This window comes from Oncorhynchus gorbuscha, linkage group LG26 (assembly GCF_021184085.1).
Source record: "Oncorhynchus gorbuscha isolate QuinsamMale2020 ecotype Even-year linkage group LG26, OgorEven_v1.0, whole genome shotgun sequence".
Lineage (NCBI taxonomy): Eukaryota > Metazoa > Chordata > Actinopteri > Salmoniformes > Salmonidae > Oncorhynchus > Oncorhynchus gorbuscha.
In genome coordinates, this window is record NC_060198.1 from 18,276,183 (window position 1) to 18,297,102 (window position 20,920).

Sequence of the window (20,920 nt, forward strand, 5' to 3'; positions counted from 1 at the left end):
AGCTACATATGGACAGTACCAAAATAAACTGACTCTGGAAATGACAAAGCGCCTTATAACCTTGCTGGAAATGGGACAAACGGACCCCTTCTGTGGTAACAGACTGGGACAATTTGTAACCAAATCTAATTCCCATGAACGGGGTTCACATGAGCCACAGAGACTGTGTGGGATAATAACATGGCCGTGTCCGACCCTGCTTGTTCCCTCGACTCCACTACCAACCACCAATCTCCAACAGGGCCCTTAATCTGTATCACTAGACACTTCATAGTGAGCTACTGGTAAGAATCAGCAATGAATCCCAATAATGAGCCACATATGGGAGGGGTATCCCTTTGTGGACAAACCTCTCAACGTAGTACTGTTAACCTGGTGAGTTTGATATACCCCTTGAACATCGGCTCCAACATTTGTCGGATGTGGCAGGGCTTGCAAACTATTACAGACAACAAAGGGAAGCACAGCCGATAGCTGCCCAGTGACACGAGCCTACCAGACCAGCTAAATTACTTCTATGCTCGCTTCGAGGAAAGTAACACTGAAACATGCATGACAGAACAACTGATTGCCCACCTCAACAACAGCCCCTTCACATTACACTCCATGCAGTTTGGCTTCAGAGCGAAACACTCCACAGAAACGGCCAACTGCTTTCTTCTGGAAAATGTGAAGTCCAAGATGGACAAAGGGGGTGCTGTTGGGGCTGTGTTTCTGGACCTAAGGAAGGCTTTTGATACTGTTAACCATGAGATTCTCATCACAAAATTGTCCAAGTTCAACTTTTCCCCTGATGCCTTGAAATGGATGAAATCATACCTTGAAGGCAGAACTCAGTGTGTCAGAGTGAGCAATGAGCTGTCGCCCACTCGTAGCTATGATGTGGGCGTGCCCCAAGGGTCAATACTGGGGCCCCTCCTGTTCAGCCTGTACATTAATGATCTGCCTTCTGTCTGTACTGGGTCTGAAGTTCAAATGTATGCAGATGATACAGTGATATATGTGCATGCAAAGAGCAAACAACAAGCTGCACAAGAACTCACTACTGTAATGGTCCAGGTTACAAAGTGGCTCAGTGACTCGTGTTTGTTCTTAGGGGTTAGGGTTAGGGTTAGGGTTAGGGTTAGGGTTAGGGTTGTTCTTCACAAAGAGGGCAACAGATGCTACTGAGCCAGATGTCTATGTGTCAGGGGAGAAGCTCCAGGTGGTATCCGATTTTAAGTACCTTGGCATCATACTTGATTCCAACCTCTCTTTTAAAAAGCATGTGAAAAAGGTAATTCAAATAACTAAATTCAATCTAGCTAATTTCCGATTTATACGAAATTGTTTGACTACAGAGGTAGCAAAACTGTACTTCAAATCTATGATACTCCCCCACTTAACATACTGCTTGACTAGTTGGGCCCAAGCTTGCTGTACAACATTAAAACCTATTCAGTCTGTCTACAAACAGGCTCTCAAAGTGCTTGATAGGAAGCCCAATAGCCATCATCATTGTCACATCCTTAGAAAACATGAGCTCTTGAGTTGGGAAAATCTTGTGCAATACACCGACGCATGTCTTGTATTCAAGATCCTTAATGGCCTGGCTCCCCCTCCACTCAATATTTTTGTTAAACAGAAAACCCAGACATATGGCAACAGATCCACAAGGTCTGCCATGAGAGGTGACTGTATAGTTCCCCTAAGGAAAAGCACCTTTAGTAAATCTGCATTCTCTGTGAGAGCTTCCCATGTCTGGAATACACTGCCATCAGACACACATAACTGCACCACATATCACACTTTCACAAAATGCTTGAAGACATGGCTAAAGGTCAATCAGATTTGTGAACATGGTCCCTAGCTGTGTGCTGCCGCTTTCCATGTTGTCTGTAGCTTGTGAGGTATGGAAACACTTTGTTGCTTTTATGAATTTTGTCTTGCTGCTTTTTGTTCTATGTTGCTATGTCTATGGTGCTATTGTCTATATTGTAAATGTTTTTAATAACCTGCCCAGGGACTGCGGTTGAAAACTGAAACGTTGATTAATGTGCACTGTCCCTGTAAAAATAAAATAAAATAAACTAAACTAAAACAGCATCAGCTGTTCCGGACGACTTTGTGATCATGCTCTCCGCAGCCGATGTGAGTAAGACCCTTAAACAGGTTAACATTCACAAGGCCACAGGGTCAAACGGATTACCAGGACGTGTACTCCAAGCATGCGCTGACCAACTGGCAAGGCTCTTCACTGACATTTTCATCCCCTGTCTGAGTCTGTAATACCAAGGTGTTTCAAGCAGACCACTATAGTCCCTGTGCCCAAGAACACTAAGGTAACCTGCATAAATTACTACCGACCCATAGCACTCATGTCTGTATCCATGGAGTGCCTTGAAAGGCTGGTCGTGGCTCACATCAACACCATTATTCCAGAAACCCTAGACCCACTCCAATTTGCATACCGCCCCAACAGATCCACAGATGATGCAATCTATTGCACTCCACACTGCCCTTTCCCACCTGGACAAAAGGAACACCCATGTGAGAATACTATTCATCGACTACAGCTCAGCATTCAACACCATAGTACCCTCAAAGCTCATCACTAAGCTAAGGATCCTGGGACTAAACACTGAACACGCCCCCATTCTCATCAAAGGGGTTGTAGTTGAGCAGTTGAAAGCTTCAAGTTCCTTGGTCTCCACATCCTTGGTGTCCACATTATAGGCTTAGTTAACTGGTGAACTATTGAAATCATGGAAACAATGACGACTCTAATTCTAGATTTGGAAGAGAATGTGCAGCACCTTGAATATATTGTTGTCTTTACTACCAATTAATAAACCAGGGAGGAATTACTGACAGAGTAGGAGTGTGGTGGAGACATCCAAGAGAGGGAAATCAGGAAGGGAAACGACAGCAAGTACTGCAGACGAAAGGGATAACAAGTTGGTGAAGCAACAGATGTGCTGGAATGAGAACAATATAGATGGAATGAGAACAATGTAGATGCTACTTTCAGAACACAAACTCTCACATCTTTTACAGCACAGAGCGAGGGAGTCCAGGGGATGACTGGAGGAGCAATGGAGGAAGCATTGTGGGATTCTCTTGGCGCGAGTACAGTTGTTGAGACTGAGTGGACAATGGTGAAGAACCGTGGAGTGAAAAGGGCTAAAGTCGGTAATGAACAGCAGTTTAGTGTCGGAGTGGGAATCATCAGCAAGGATGTTTTTGTGGGTGACCTGTTAACGGTCTCAAAGATGTTGAAGGACAAATTGGGTAACGTGGAATCGGTTCGAGCTTGGTCATATATTTTGATACATTGAATGTTGATATTGTGAAACTATATTATTATATTTTTACCTCCTGTTTCATGAAGTGATGTCACTGAGTACTGCCCCTATATATACAATGCATTCGGGAACGTATTCAGACCCCTTAACTTTTTCCACATTTTGTTACGTTACAGCCTTATTCTAAAATTTATTAAATAATTTTTTCCCTCATCAATCTACACAAAACCCAATAATGACATCACAATACCCCATAAGACATCACATTGCCCCATAAATTACATTTTACATTTACATTTAAGTCATTTAGCAGACGCTCTTATCCAGAGCGACTTACAAATTGGTGCATTCACCTTATGACATCCAGTGGAACAGTCACTTTACAATAGTGCATCTAAATCTTAAGGGGGGGGGGTGAGAGGGATTACTTATCCTATCCTAGGTATTCCTTAAAGAGGTGGGGTTTCAGGTGTCTCCGGAAGGTGGTGATTGACTCCGCTGTCCTGGCGTCGTGAGGGAGTTTGTTCCACCATTGGGGGGCCAGAGCAGCGAACAGTTTTGACTGGGCTGAGCGGGAGCTGTACTTCCTGAGTGGTAGGGAGGCGAGCAGGCCAGAGGTGGATGAACACAGTGCCCTTGTTTGGGTGTAGGGCCTGATCAGAGCCTGGAGGTACTGAGGTGCCGTTCCCCTCACAGCTCCGTAGGCAAGCACCATGGTCTTGTAGCGGATGCGAGCTTCAACTGGAAGCCAGTGGAGAGAACGGAGGAGCTGGGTAACGTGAGAGAACTTGGGAAGGTTGAACACCAGACGGGCTGCGGCGTTCTGGATGAGTTGAAGGGGTTTAATGGCACAGGGCTCTGTTCTAGGCCCTCTCCCTCTGTGTTGTATGTAAGGAGGTAGGGAGAGTGAAGACAGTAGTTTGTGTTGTATGTAAGGAGGTCGGGAGAGTAAATACAGTAGTTTGTGTTGTATGTATGGAGGTAGGGAGAGTGAAGACAGTAGTTTGTGTTGTATATAAGGAGGTAGGGAGAGAGAAGACAGTAGTTTGTGTTGTATATAAGGAGGTAGGGAGAGAGAAGACAGTAGTTTGTGTTGTATATAAGGAGGTAGGGAGAGAGAAGACAGTAGGTTGTGTTGTATATAAGGAGGTAGGGAGAGTACAGACAGTAGTTTGTGTTGTATATAAGGAGGTAGGGAGAGAGAAGACAGTAGTTTGTGTTGTATCTAAGGAGGTAGGGAGAGTAAAGACAGTAGTTTGTGTTGTATGTAAGGAGGTAGGGAGAGTAAAGACATTAGTTTGTGTTGTGTGTAAGGAGGTAGGGAGAGTGAAGACAGTAGTTTGTGTTGTATGTAAGGAGGTAGGGAGAGTGAAGACAGTAGTTTGTGTTGTGTGTAAGGAGGTAGGGAGAGTGAAGACAGTAGTTTGTGTTGTGTGTGTTGTATGTAAGCAGGTAGGGAGAGTGAAGACAGTAGTTTGTGTTGTATGTAAGGAGGTAGGGAGAGTGAAAACAGTAGTTTGTGTTGTATGTATGGAGGTAGGGAGAGTGAAGACAGTAGTTTGTGTTGTATATAAGGAGGTAGGGAGAGAGAAGACAGTAGTTTGTGTTGTATATAAGGAGGTAGGGAGAGAGAAGACAGTAGTTTGTGTTGTATATAAGGAGGTAGGGAGAGAGAAGACAGTAGGTTGTGTTGTATATAAGGAGGTAGGGAGAGTACAGACAGTAGTTTGTGTTGTATATAAGGAGGTAGGGAGAGAGAAGACAGTAGTTTGTGTTGTATCTAAGGAGGTAGGGAGAGTAAAGACAGTAGTTTGTGTTGTATGTAAGGAGGTAGGGAGAGTAAAGACATTAGTTTGTGTTGTGTGTAAGGAGGTAGGGAGAGTGAAGACAGTAGTTTGTGTTGTATGTAAGGAGGTAGGGAGAGTGAAGACAGTAGTTTGTGTTGTGTGTAAGGAGGTAGGGAGAGTGAAGACAGTAGTTTGTGTTGTGTGTGTTGTATGTAAGCAGGTAGGGAGAGTGAAGACAGTAGTTTGTGTTGTATGTAAGGAGGTAGGGAGAGTGAAAACAGTAGTTTGTGTTGTATGTAAGGAGGTAGGGAGAGTGAAGACAGTAGTTAGTGTTTTATGTAAGGAGGTAGGGAGAGTGAAGACAGTAGTTTGTGTTTTATGTAAGGAGGTAGGGAGAGTGCAGACAGTAGTTTGTGTTGTATGTGTTGTATGTAAGGAGGTAGGGAGAGAGAAGACAGTAGTTTGTGTTGTATCTAAGGAGGTAGGGAGAGTAAAGACAGTAGTTTGTGTTGTATATAAGGAGGTAAGAAGAGTGCAGACAGTAGTTTGTGTTGTATGTAAGGAGGTAGAGAGAGTGAAGACAGTAGTTTGTGTTGTATGTAAGGAGGTAGGAAGAGTGCAGACAGTAGTTTGTGTTGTATGTAAGGAGGTAGGGAGAGTGAAGACAGTAGTTTGTGTTGCGTGTGTTGTATGTAAAGAGGTAGGGAGAGTGAAGACAGTAGTTTGTGTTGTGTGTGTTGTATGTAAGCAGGTAGGGAGAGTAAATTCAGTAGTTTGTGTTGTATGTATGGAGGTAGGGAGAGTGAAAACAGTAGTTTGTGTTGTATGTAAGGAGGTAGGGAGAGTAAAGACAGTAGTTTGTGTTGTATGTATGGAGGTAGGGAGAGTGCAGACAGTAGTTTGTGTTGTATGTAAGGAGGTAGGGAGAGTAAAGACAGTAGTTTGTGTTGTATGTAAGGAGGTAGGGAGAGTAAAGACAGTAGTTTGTGTTGTGTGTAAGGAGGTAGGGAGAGTGAAGACAGTAGTTTGTGTTGTATGTAAGGAGGTAGGGAGAGTGAAGACAGTAGTTTGTGTTGTATGTGTTGTATGTAAGGAGGTAGGGAGAGTGAAGACAGTATAATAAATAAATGGGGGAAAAAAACAAGGACATTTCTAAGTGACCCCAAACTTTTGAATGGTAGTGTACATAAACATGATGTATTGTTACACCATGTAGGAGCAGTATAGACCTCGTGCGTTCATTATTTACATCTACATGATGTATTGTTACAGCATGTAGGAGCAGTATAGACCTAGTCTGTTCATTATATAGATCTACATGATGTATTGTTACACCATGTAGGAGCAGTATAGACCTACAGTAGCTAGCTACTTATTTAGATTTAGTTTGACTTAATGAAACTGCCTTAAATGTGCTGTAGTCAATATTGTTTTATTCGCACTAATCAATCAACACATTCAAGTCTTTTGTATGTCTCAATATAATAGTATTATTTAATTAAACCCATTTAAAAAATGATCTTTGTCTATAAATAAAATATGATCCTCGACTGCGTTTCCCCTCCAGTCAGCAGACGGGAATGTGCGTCTTTCGGGCGACGCTGCCAGCGTGACGTATAATCTAGTGGACGGTTCTTTATAAACAGCTCGTCAACCACCTCGGTAGCTTGCTAGCCAACATCGCCGAAATATTCAAGCTATTTATACGCTTTCGGTGTATATTAGCTACTGTTTTTTAGGCACACTTCTGTCGTATCTACTTGTTAACCTATTTAATTTAATATTACGTTATATTTTATTAGTCGGCTATAGTAGCTGGCTGGTTTAGTTAGCACTAGCCTAGTCGCTATTGATAGCTAGCTAACATCCCCGACCATGAGCTCCCTAAACTACTCCCCCCCTGTTAAGGAAGAGGGGAAATGCTGGTCGGAGAAAGAGGGTCTTTGGCTGAACATTGTCGTGAAAGAGGAGGAGGAAGAGGAGGGTGTCACCGTAAAACAAGTGGAGGGTGAGGCTGTTACAGTAGAAGAAGAAGAGAAATACGTTTCAGTGAAAGAAGAGGAAGATGCTGTTTTTGGAGTGAAGAAGGATGGGGAGATTACTGTTACATTGAAAGATGAAGAGGTCGAGATAGGAGATCTGATTCACCCCAGTAAGTACCGCCTTAAATTGTTTTTTAACGTTGGATATTCGGAGTTGGCTCGTCAATACCTCTTCAACGGAGGGCCCTGGGATGATTACATATATGTCTAGAATCAGACGATGTAGAGAGCAAGCTACCCCTAACATATATTTGAGAAGGGTCTATCTGCTGACAGCAGACTGGGGGGCACGGCAAGTAGTGATTTTCGTGTAGTGATGTTTTACTACACACCGAGCCCCCCAATAGTGCCATGTGAGAGTTGGGTTGACTACACCAACGATTATGGATATACTGACAAGATGTCCCTCCTCCCTAACAAGCAGAGTCGTTGTCCACAAACGGCACTGCGGGTTGTCTAGCTCCCGCTTATCCTTTATTTGGATTGGTGGATACATCTTATTATTGTAAACTATTGTTTATATTCTATGAGGGTTGTTGACGTCCACCGACTGTATTCAATGGAGAGAGATGCTAAGCTACTAGCATGAATATGCATAGCGATCTGGAGACAACTCCTGTAGTGTTTTTATCAAAGTTGACGGTATGTCACGTGTCCACGTAACAACTTAATCATTACGAAACTTCTGTTAGATCAAGTAAACCTCACGTAGCAAATAAGCCATTAATTTGGTTGTTGATCAAATTCAACATTTTCCACGTTGGGTTGATAATTGTTTGCACTTCGATACAACCTACTGGCATGTCCTAGAAAGCTACAGTTGTTAAGTTCCTGGATTTTAAATGAGTATTTTCCATAATAATGGTAATTTGTGTCTTCCTATCCACATGTGGGATCCCTCTCCTTTGTTGTCCTCTCCACACCAATAACAGACTACTACTGTGATACTGCCTGGATTCGAACCAGGGACTGTAGTGACACCTCTTGCACTGAGATGCAGTGGCTTAGACCGCTGTGTCCGTGTGTGTGCGTTAACTATTTAACAGTACAAGAATGCTTCAAAGGCAGCAAAACATTTTATATCGGTTTCGTTTTTTGGTCATGGATAATATTGGCCAAAAATGTAATATCGGTGCATCCCATTATTCTAAAATTGATTATATTATACTTTTTTCCCTCATCAATCTACACACAATACCCCATAATGTCATCACAATACCCCATAATGCCAAAGCAAAAACAGGTTTTAGATTTTTTGCAAATGTATTAAAACGATTCCCCATGATAACTAGTCTTAATGTAAGATGTACGATCCCAGGATAACTAGTCTCAGAGTAATGTAAGTCTCAGATAGTTTTAACCCATTACATTTACATTTAAGTCATTTAGCAGACGCTCTTATCCAGAGCGACTTACAAATTGGTGCATTCACCTTATGACATCCAGTGGAACAGCCACTTTACAATAGTGCATCTAAATATTTTAAGGGGGGAGGGGGGTGAGAAGGATTACTTTATCCTATCCTAAGTATTCCTTAAAGAGGTGGGGTTTCAGGTGTCTCCGGAAGGTGGTGATTGACTCCGCTGTCCTGGCGTCGTGAGGGAGTTTGTTCCACCATTGGGGAGCCAGAGCAGCGAACAGTTTTGACTGGGCTGAGCGGGAACTGTACTTCCTCAGTGGTAGGGAGACGAGCAGGCCAGAGGTGGATGAACGCAGTGCCCTTATTTGGGTGTAGGGCCTGATCAGAGCCTGGAGGTACTGAGGTGCCGTTCCCCTCACAGCTCCGTAGGCAAGCACCATGGTCTTGTAGCGGATGCGAGCTTCAACTGGAAGCCAGTGGAGAGAGCGGAGGAGCGGGGTGACGTGAGAGAACTTGGGAAGGTTGAACACTAGACGGGCTGCGGCGTTCTGGATGAGTTGTAGGGGTTTAATGGCACAGGCAGGGAGCCCAGCCAACAGCGAGTTGCAGTAATCCAGACGGGAGATGACAAGTGCCTGGATTAGGACCTGCGCCGCTTCCTGTGTGAGGCAGGGTCGTACTCTGCGGATGTTGTAGAGCATGAACCTACAGGAACGTGCCACCGTCTTGATGTTAGTTGAGAACGACAGGGTGTTGTCCAGGATCACACCAAGGTTCTTAGCGCTCTGGGAGGAGGACACAATGGAGTTGTCAACCGTGATGGCGAGATCATGGAACGGGCAGTCCTTCCCCGGGAGGAAGAGCAGCTCCGTCTTGCCGAAGTTCAGCTTGAGGTGGTGATCCGTCATCCACACTGATATGTCTGCCAGACATGCAGAGATGCGATTCGCCACCTGGTCATCAGAAGGGGGAAAGGAGAAGATTAATTGTGTGTCGTCTGCATAGCAATGATAGGAGAGACCATGTGAGGTTATGACAGAGCCAAGTGACTTGGTGTATAGCGAGAATAGGAGAGGGCCTAGAACAGAGCCCTGGGGACACCAGTGGTGAGAGCGCGTGGTGAGGAGACAGATTCTCGCCACGCCACCTGGTAGGAGCGACCTGTCAGGTAGGACGCAATCCAAGCGTGGGCCGCGCCAGAGATGCCCAACTCGGAGAGGGTGGAGAGGAGGATCTGATGGTTCACAGTATCGAAGGCAGCCGATAGGTCTAGAAGGATGAGAGCAGAGGAGAGAGAGTTAGCTTTAGCGGTGGAGCGCCTCCGTGATACAGAGAAGAGCAGTCTCAGTTGAATGACTAGTCTTGAAACCTGACTGATTTGGATCAAGCAGGTCATTCTGAGAGAGATAGCGGGAGAGCTGACCAAGGACGGCACGTTCAAGAGTTTTGGAGAGAAAAGAAAGAAGGGATACTGGTCTGTAGTTGTTAACATCGGAGGGATCGAGTGTAGGTTTTTTCAGAAGGGGTGCAACTCTCGCTCTCTTGAAGACGGAAGGGACGTAGCCAGCGGTCAGGGATAAGTTGATGAGCGAGGTGAGGTAAGGGAGAAGGTCTCCGGAAATGGTCTGGAGAAGAGAGGAGGGGATAGGGTCGAGCGGGCAGGTTGTTGGGCGGCCGGCCGTCACAAGACGCGAGATTTCATCTGGAGAGAGAGGGAGAAAGAGGTCAGAGCACAGGGTAGGGCAGTGTGAGCAGAACCAGCAGTGTCGTTTGACTTAGCAAACGAGGATCGGATGTCGTCGACCTTCTTTTCAAAATGGTTGACGAAGTCATCTGCAGAGAGGGAGGAGGAGGGGGAGGGGGAGGAGGATTCAGGAGGGAGGAGAAGGTGGCAAAGAGCTTCCTAGGGTTAGAGGCAGATGCTTGAAATTTAGAGTGGTAGAAAGTGGTTTTAGCAGCAGAGACAGAGGAGGAAAATGTAGAGAGGAGGGAGCGAAAGGATGCCAGGTCCGCAGGGAGGCGAGTTTTCCTCCATTTCCGCTCGGCTGCCCGGAGCCCTGTTCTGTGAGCTCGCAATGAGTCGTCAAGCCATGGAGCGGGAGGGGAGGACCGAGCCGGCCTGGAAGATAGGGGACATAGAGAGTCAAAGGATGCAGAAAGGGAGGAGAGGAGCGTTGAGGAGGCAGAATCAGGAGATAGGTTGGAGAAGGTTTGAGCAGAGGGAAGAGATGATAGGATGGAAGAGGAGAGAGTAGCGGGGGAGAGAGAGCGAAGGTTGGGACGGGTACCATCCGAGTAGGGGCAGTGTGGGAAGTGTTGGATGAGAGCGAGAGGGAAAAGGATACAAGGTAGTGGTCGGAGACTTGGAGGGGAGTTGCAATGAGGTTAGTGGAAGAACAGCATCTAGTAAAGATGAGGTCGAGCGTATTGCCTGCCTTGTGAGTAGGGGGGGAAGGTGAGAGGGTGAGGTCAAAAGAGGAGAGGAGTGGAAAGAAGGAGGCAGAGAGGAATGAGTCAAAGGTAGACGTGGGGAGGTTAAAGTCGCCCAGAACTGTACAGTCTACATTACAGTCTAAGCCCTGTCTGAGGGGGAGGTTCTTCTAAGCTATATGGAATTGTTTAAAGAAGGTTTAAACAACATGAAGGGCTTCCCCTGTATTGTACTGTTTTAAGAAGGTTCCACCAAGGATCATTTTGCTATTTGATTTTTGAACTGTAAGACCCATGGAATTATCAACAAAAAAGATTTGTCCATACTTCTATAACTCAGTAAAAGGCACCTGACCAGCCCGCTTGGAGTTTGCTAAAAAGGCACCTAAAGGACTCTGACCATGAGAAACAAGATTCTCTCTGAAACCAAGATTGAACTCTTTGGCTTGAATGCCTTTTGGCAACCTCCAAGCTGGCTATCATGTGCCTTTTACTGTGGAGTGGATTCCGTCTGCCCACTCTTCCATAAAGACGTGATCGGTGGAGTGCTGCAGAGATGGTTGTCCTTCCGGAAGGTTCTCCCATCTCCACAGAGGAAATCTGTAGCTCTGTCAGAGTGACCATCGGGTTCTTGTTCCCTTCCCCGATGAAGGCTCTTTTCCACCGATTGCTCAGTTCTGCTAGACGGCCAGCTCTTGGAAGAGTTTTGGTGGCTCCAAACATCTTCCATTTAAGAATGATGGAGGCCACTGTGTTCTTAGGGACCTTCAATGCTGCAGATTTGTTTTTGTTTTTTCGTAACCCTTCCCCAGATCTGTGCCTCGACACAATCTTGTCTGAGCTCTAAGGACAATTCCTTCGACCTCATTGCTTGGTTTTTGCTCTGACACCTGTGGGACCTTATATAGACACGTGTGTGCCTTTCCAAATCATGTCCAATCAATTGAATTTACCACAGGTGGACTCCAAACAAGTTGTAGATACATCTCAAGGATGATTAATGAAACCAGATGCACCTGACAGCAATTTTGAGTCTCATAGCAAAGGGTCTGAATACTTATGTAAATAAGGTATTTCTGTTGTTTTTTTAACCTATTTTCACTTTGTCATTATGGTCTATTGATGACACCCCTCTGAAACAAGATAGCCATCAGAAAAAAACCTCTTACTTAGCCTACTCCTCCCACTGCTGCTTGCCTTCGTAGATTCTGATGTTATGCCTCTAAAGTTTCTGGTAATAAACTACACCAGCAGTCGTTATGCTCCTATATTTTCTGGTAATAGGCTACACAAGTAGTCGTTATGCTCCTATAGTTTCTGGTAATAGGCTACACCAGCAGTCGTTATGCTCCCATAGTTTCTGGTAATAGTCTACACCAGCAGTCGTTATGCTCCCATAGTTTCTGGTAATAGGAAAGACCAGCAGTCGTTATGCTCCTTAGTTTCTGGTAATAGGCTACACCAGCCGTCGTTATGCTCCTATAGTTTCTGGTAATAGACTACACCAGCAGTCAGCAACCTGACAGCCGACACCTACAGCTGTAGGCTATTTGTGAAAGGGATAAGAAGTAATCAGGTATTTTGACATTTCCACTGGATCAGCGTATTCCGTTTTTCCCTTTCGTGCCGAGTGGTTATCGAAAGTGCGAGAGCTGGAAATAATTTTCAAATACTTTGAGGAACTATTCTCATTTGCAATTGATTTTGATTAGACTTTGTTTACTTGCTGTTTCAGGTGAATAAAACATTACTTTGAGAAGCTCCAGAACTCATTAGTGGTGGTGCGTAAGACAATCAGAAATACTATCAGACATCCCCAAATGGGCACATTTATAGGCCTACATTTGCATGCAAGCCAGGTAGACTAGTCCTACTACTATATGCGTAATTAGGTGTGCGTCCTTATTCAACATTGACAGGAGTGTTTCAAACAAAACACAATTAATAAATTGACGCATTTTGCGGGGTCAGGTCTGGGTGGTCTGCCAGGGGCCGTTTCATTTAGTATCCGTTTGGGTCGGCATGGGGAATGATTTTATTTTCCCATAGTATGTTTTACCGAAGTTGACCGACTGAAAGGGAGTGTAACTTTGACTGGATTTGGGATAAACTTTGAACATTGAGATATTAAAGACATGATAGGTCAGACGCAGAGAATATAAAGGAGTGAGATCTGTAGAAAGACAGAGTGGCTGTGGAATGTGCTGGGTAGACTGGAGGAGATCACAGGATTGGTTTAGGGGAAGAGGATGGACATCTGTGGATTAGGCGAAGGAGGGTTTGAGGTCAGGTCAGATCCCCTAGGGGTTTAGTATCCTGTAACACTATAATTACTCTTCCCTGAAGGAGGGAAACGAGGTGCGACACCTGTTTGGCCCCGCCCCTTCCTGGGTCGGTGTAGAGCCGTATTACATTAAAGGAATAAACCCGAGCGAGGCGTGAATTTAATCGTATGTTGTACCTAGTTTCCCTCCTTCAGTGAACAGTAGTTATAGACATAAAGTCATGCTTGTCATATGATGAACTTCAACTTAAATACGGATCTTGCCGTTGGACAGTTTTTTTGTATTCTGAAATGCACTTAAACTATGTATCATTTAGTGGCTACGCTGGGAAAACAGTTTGTGGGCACATAAATACTAAATCATTTCAGTGTTTGCTAAATCCAATGTTTTTTAACAGAGTCAATCCAAGATGGCGTAGCAGTAAGACTTGTTTGTTGTTGTAAATGGTTTTTTTTTGGTAATTTCTTGTATATATTGCAAAATATTTCAATCTCTTTTTCCATGTTTAAATTAAATATACCTTCCGGCAACTCGCCTCACCCAATGTGATACGGATCTGCAATTTTCCGACCTCATAGCTAGAATCTCCAACAGAAGCTAGCCATCAGAAGCTAACCAGCTAATTAGCTACTAGCTATGTAGTCATTGTTAGCCACTGCTAGCGGCCTTTACATGTTTAGCTCAGACACCAGCCTCTTTTAGCCAGGATAATACCTGCCAGTCTGCACAGCGCGATATGACCCTATGATCACTTGGTTACATAGCTGATGCCTGCTGGACTGTTCATTCATCACGGTACTCCATTTAGTTTATTTTGTTTATCTGTCGGCCCCAGCCTCAAACTCAGGCCCTGTGTGTAGTTAACTGACCCTCTCTGCCCATGCATTGCCATTTTACCTGTTGTTGTCTTAGCTAGCTCTCCCAATCAACACCTGTGATTGCTTTATGCCTCTCTAATGTCAATATGCCTTGTATACTGTTGTTTAGGGTAGTTATCATTGTTTTATTTTACTGCGGAGCCCCTAGTTCCACACATCATGCCTCAGAGAACTCTTTTGTACCGCTTCCCACACATGCGGTGACCTCACCTAGCATAACTAGTGCCTCCAGAGATGCAGCCTCTCTTATCGTCACTCAATGCCTAGGTTTACCTCCACTGTACCCGCACCCTACCATACCCCTGTCTGTACATTAGGCCTTGAATCTATCCTACCACGCCCAGAAATCTGCTCCTTTTATTCTCTGTTCCCAACGCACTAGACAACAAGTTCTGATAGCCTTTAGCCGTACCCTCATCCTACTCCTCTGTTCCTCTGGTGATGTAGAGGTTAACCCAGGCCCTGTGTGTCCCCAGGCTCTCTCCTTTTGTTGACTTCTGTAACCGTAAAAGCCTTGGTTTCATGCATGTTAACATCAGAAGCAGCTGCCCACTGCACCGAGGCTAGGAAACACTCACCACCGATAACTCCAACAATAGCTCAGTTGGTAGAGCATGGCGCTTGTAACGCCAGGGTAGTGGGTTCGATCCCCGGGACCACCCATACGTAGAATGTATGCACACATGACTGTAAGTCGCTTTGGATAAAAGCGTCTGCTAAATGACATATATTATTATATTATATTATTATTATTATATTATTATTATATTATTATTATCATATATTATATAATGGAGAATTTCAATAAGCATTTCTATACGGCTGGCCATGCTTTCCTCCTGGCTACCCCAACCCCGGGCAACAGCTCCACACCCCCTGCAGCTACTTGCCCAAACCTCTCCAGCTTCTCCTTCACCCAAATCTAGATAGCTTATGTTCTGAAAGAGTTGCAAAACCTGGACCCGTACAAATCAGCTGGGCTAGACAATCTGGACCCTCTCTTTCTAAAATTATCTGCCGCCATTGTGGCAACCCCTATTACTAGTCTGTTCAATCTCTCTTTTTATCGTCCGAGATTCCTAAAGATTGGAACACTTCAGCGGTCATGACCCTCTTCAAAGGGGGTGACACTCTAGACCCAAACGGTTACAGACCTATATCCATCCTGCCCTGCCTTTCTAAAGTCTTCAAAAGCCAAGTCAACAAACAGATCACTGACCATTTTGAATCCCACCGTACCTTCTCCGCTGTGCAATCCTGTTTCCGAGCTGGTCACGGGTACACCTCAGCCACGCTCAAGGTCATAAATGATATTATAACCGCCATCGATAAGAGACAATACTGTGTCGCCGCCTACTCTGTCAATCACCGTATTCTTACCGGCAGACTCAACAGCCTTGGTTTCTCAAATGACTGACTCATCTGGTTCACCAACTACTTCTCAGACAGAGTTCAGTGTGTCAAATCGGAGGGCTTGTTGTACGGACCTCTGGCAGTCTCTATTGGGGTACCACAGGGTTCAATTCTCGGGCCGACTCTTTTCTCTGTATATACCAACAATGTTGCTCTTGCTGCGGGTGATTCCTTGATCCACCTTTACGCAGACGACACCATTCTGTATACATCTGGCCCTTCTTTGGACACTGTTAACTTCTTGGTGACGGGGCAGTATTGAGTAGCTTGGATGAATAAGGTGCCCAGAGTAAACTGCCTGCTACTCTGTCCCAGATGCTAATATATGGATATTATTATTAGTATTGGATAGAAAACACTCAGAAATTTCTAAAACTGTTAGAATGATGTCTGTAAGTATAACAGAACTCATATGGCAGGCAAAAACCTGAGACAAATCCAACCAGGAAGTGGGAAATCTACCGAACATACCCTCGCAAGACTGACTATCCTACCGATCCTTGACTTCAGTGATGTCATTTTCAAAATAGCCTCCACAACTCTACACAGCAAACTGATCTACCGAACATACCCTCGCAAGACTGACTATCCTACCGATCCTTGACTTCAGTGATGTCATTTTCAAAATAGCCTCCACAACTCTACACAGCAAACTGGATGCAGTCTAATCACAGTGCCATCCGTTTTGTCACCAAAGCTTCATATACCACTGCTCTCGTCGGCTGGCCCTCGCTACATATTAGTCTCCAAACCCACTCGCTCCAGGTCATCAAAAAGTCTTTGCTAGGCCGCCTTAACTCAGCTCACTGGTCACCATAGCAACACCCACCCATAGCACGTGCTCCAGGAAGTATATCTCACTGGTCACCCCCAAAGCCAACACCTACTTTGGCCGACTTTCCTTCCAGTTTTCTGCTGCCAATGACTGGAACGAATTGCAAAAATCACTGAAGCTGGAGACTCTCCCTCACTAACTTTAAGCATCAGCTATCTGAGCAGCTTACCGATCGCTGCAGCTGTACACAGCCCATCTGTAAATAGCCCATCCAACACCCAAATGTATACTGTCATTCACGCGGTTCTTCAATAATTACACAATCTTTGCTACAGTATTAAGAATTATATTAAGCAGGACATTCAAACGAGCCTCACAATTATAATCCAAAGTAGTGTGAAATGTACTCATAAGCAACCTGGAAATGGAGGTTACTCCCCTGCGTTTTCCCCCATTCACATTCAGAATACATTGTGAAAAACTATCATCTTTGCTCACCATTTTTGCTCCTGGCAGATATACTACATCATAACTATCGGTTTCCTTATTACCAGGGAGGTGTTTCTGCAATCACCTTGTGTGCTCATCGCCCTCGTCCTGCAATTTTATTAACCACAGAAAGGTGCCTATATTGGAGACCAAAAGTTGTCTGGCATACTGCTTAGGATTTCAACAACATGAATAACTTATTTCTAGTCTACAATCATCAATGTTACTACTAATGGGAAAACAAGACAAAATGTGACTTCTTGCTCATTTTAAGACAATTGTTGTCTTTAAGATAATAATTTTAACATTCATTGCAGACGTCAATTGTTGTACAACATCCTGACTACGCTGTTGGCATCACCTCTGACTTTGTTATTCACACAGGAGAGAGACAGGACTATCGTGGACCCTCTGGGGAGCCTCAACAACCTCATGATGCCGATAAGGTGGAGAAGAGTCTCTCTAGATCAGAACACCTCAAGAAACACCTGCAGAGACCCACAGGGAGGAGAATTCATTGCTGCTCTGACTGTGGGAAGAGCTTCACCTCCTCATCAGGCATTAAAATTCATCAGAGAACACACACAGGAGAGAAATCTTATAGCTGTGGTCAATGTGGGAAGAGTTTTAGACAATCTGGAAGTCTGACAGTGCACCAGAGAATACACACAGGAGAGAAACCTTATAGTTGTGATCAATGTGGGAAGAGTTTTACTACATCTGGCTCTCTGACTCTACACAAGAGAACACACACAGGAGAGAGACCTTATAGCTGTGGTCAATGTGGGAAGAGTTTTGTTAAATCTAGCAAGTTAACTCAACACCAGAGAACACACACAGGAGAGAAACCTTATAGCTGTGATCAATGTGGGAAGAGTTTTACAACATCTGGCTATCTGACTCTACATCAGAGAATACACACAGGAGAGAAACCGTATATATGTGATCAATGTGGGAAGAGTTTTGTTCGATCTGACCAGCTGACATTACACCAGAGAACACACACAGGAGAGAAACCTTACAGCTGTGGTCAATGTGGGAAGAGTTTTGTTACATCTAGCTCTCTGACATTACACCAGAGAACACACACAGGAGAGAAATCTTGTCGCTGTGATCAATGTGGGAAAAGTTTTGTTACATCTAGCTCTCTGACATTACACCAGAGAACACACACAGGAGAGAAATCTTATAGCTGTGATCAATGTGGGAAGAATTTTACTACATCTGGCTATCTGACTCTACATCAGAGAATACACACAGGAGAGAAACCCTATATCTGTGATCAATGTGGGAAGAGTTTTGTTACATCTAGCTGTCTGACATTACACCAGAGAACACACACAGGAGAGAAACCTTATAGCTGTGGTCAATGTGGAAAGAGCTTTAGTAATTCTGGTGATCTGACAGTGCACCAGAGAATACACACAGGAGAGAAACCTTATTGCTGTGATCAATGTGGGAAGAGATGTACTACATCTGGCTCTCTGACTCTACACAAGAGAATACACACAGGAGAGAAACCTTATAGCTGTGGTCAATGTGGGAAGAGTTTTGTTTCATCTAGCAAGCTGACTCAACACCAGAGAACACACACAGGAGAGAAACCTTATAGCTGTGATCAATGTGGGAAGAGTTTTGGTCAATCTGGCAGTCTGACTCTACACAAGAGAACACACACAGGAGAGAAACCTTATAGCTGTGGTCAATGTGGGAAGCGTTTTGTTTCATCTACCAAGCTGACTCAACACCAGAGAACACACACATGAGAGAAATCTTATAGCTGTGATCAATGTGGGAAGAGTTTTGGTCAGTCTAAGAGAGCACACACAGTAGAGAAAACTCTTAGCTGTGACCAGAGATAATCTGATAAAAGATCTCTGATCAAATATCAGAAAATACTTACATGGAGTTGTTTCATGATATCAATGAATTCATGTCACAATGTAGAATGTTTTAACATTGCAGTATGAGTATTTTAATGTCACAATGTAGAACCCAAAACGCTATTTCACCAGGAGAGTGAAATCCAGCTGGCCTTTGATGAGGAGAACAGCCATGCCCTCCAGGGCGTCCCCATGGGACTTGGGGCTCTGCTAGGGCTGTTTTTTATTTTCCCTTAAATTTCTCAAAAATGTCAGAAAAACACTTATGCTCTTAAATTACTGTGTTTTGGGGTGAAGTTACCAGGGCCGGTCATAAAGATGGCAAACTTCCTAACATGACTAAGTGAATATGATATACACACTAAAGCTGAAAAATCTGCATTTAGCAGTCTACAATATTGTTAGTTTACCTATGATACAGTTTTAATTTGTTGTTTTTACTATTATTTAAAAAATGTTTAAATGTCATTAAAAGCACTATACAAAGTAAATGTATTATTTGTTATGGTCTGACATGTCTGCAGAAATGTTGCATTTTTGTCATGTTTTGTTTGGTCAATTGCTTTGTAAATATCAATTCACATTTGTGGTGCCACTAAATAAACTATTATTTAAGTCAATATTGTTATAATGGAGGGAGGGTGGACAGGGAGTAAAAAAAATAACCCCGAAAGGTTCTTTGAGGAACCATTTTAATGGGTTCCTGCACAGTTTCAACGTGAAGAACCCTTAAAGGATACACCATGAACCTTTTCTTTTTAAGGTCACCTTGTCCAAGAGACATTTACATAGTTATACACAGCCCAATTTGTGATGACTATATTGGGGCGAAATGGCAGCCACAACAGACAGACCTGATATCGCCCATATTTCGACGTCACAGGCTGACATTTTAACACGTTAATAAATGTTTCTGATGCCACATCCCGCGTTTTCAAAAGGGAGTCATTGGTTTTTAGGGGCAGTGGCTTTGTTAGCTGTTTGTCTGAAAGTATTTTCTCAGCTGTGATACCAACTCCAGTCAGCAGATGGCGATGTGCGTCTTTCGGGTGAATCTGCCACCGAGACGTATAATCTAGTGGACAAAACGCTTCTTCAACATCAACAGCTAGTCAGCCACCTTGCTTCACTCTAACTTTATGGAAAAATGTTTATTCAATAAATCTAGTAACGGCTCTCATACAAGGAAGACACCCCCCCCCCTCAGGCCTTAAGGGCAGTTGCATTTCAAATGTAGTACCCAGACAGAGAAAATCCAAGAAGCGTATTATAGTTACATTGTTAGGGTAACTTGCCCTAAAGTGGACACACTCCCATCAGTTTCTGAGACAATTGCCCAGACTTTGTAGACTGTTTAATAATGCTAAAAACTCATCTTTATCAAATGATCCATTAAAGGTACCAACTCAAAACCTATGTTTGTCTATATATGGGTTGTTTAAATTGTATCTAATTATATTCCCAGTATTACTTTATCAAATCTATAGTTTCTTGTCTTTGGCTATACCGGATTAAGTGATATTAACTGCTATTCTATAAAATAATTTCTCCGTAATTACTATTACCTGATTGAGCTAATCATGTAAATGTAATTAACTAGAGTCGGACACCACAAAATAATATTTATAGAGCTGTTATCTTCCGAATAAACTCTTAAAGACCTAGTAATATATTACATCCATAGCAGTCCATATCAATTGTCACCTCAATTCAGTCTCATAATCTGAAAGTTGTAAATTCTTGGTTATCTGCAAGAACCCTGGCTAACAAGTTGAATCAGCAATGCAAAATTGTGTTTATTTATTTACTAAATACCTAACTAATCACACAGAATTCACATACACACAATTAATCATAACTTGATTACAAATTATGTCATAAAGGAAAACGTCCCTAGCGGACGGAACATGTATGACAGCTGGTTACACAAAGAAAAGGGGATTGGGTTTGAGTGAAAGAGCGGGAAGACTGAGGAACAAAGGGAGAAGCGATGTCTCTATCGGGCCGTAGGCAGCTACTCTATTGTAAATACAGTATCTTATGCATTCTAAATTACCACCCATTTGGAAAAGGAGAATGCAATAAATATTTACTCTGAGCTGCGCTTTGATGGGTTGGTTGTAGATGGATGGCCGTGTTGCCCAACAGAGTCCTTTGAAGAGTGTCTCTGGTGGTGAACGGGAAACGTTGTAGTGTCGTCATTGGGTGGTAGACGGGATACTCTGTCTGTCCTTTCCTAGCCCACGTTTTTAGCTGCTGTTGCTAACTCAACGGCTAGCAGGTATCACTTCTGT

General features: G+C 43.7%; 1 protein-coding gene across 1 annotated transcript; it reads left to right on the plus strand.

The window, feature by feature from the left end:
* The first annotated feature begins 6,652 nt into the window (after positions 1–6,652).
* On the plus strand, positions 6,653–19,232 carry LOC124015778 (zinc finger protein 883-like). The gene is made up of 2 exons (XM_046331241.1): positions 6,653–7,223; positions 17,128–19,232. Exons 1-2 carry the CDS (start codon positions 6,947–6,949, stop codon positions 18,507–18,509), a joined length of 1,659 nt encoding a protein of 552 aa, XP_046187197.1. The 5' UTR covers positions 6,653–6,946; the 3' UTR covers positions 18,510–19,232.
* Positions 19,233–20,920: the final 1,688 nt, after the last annotated feature.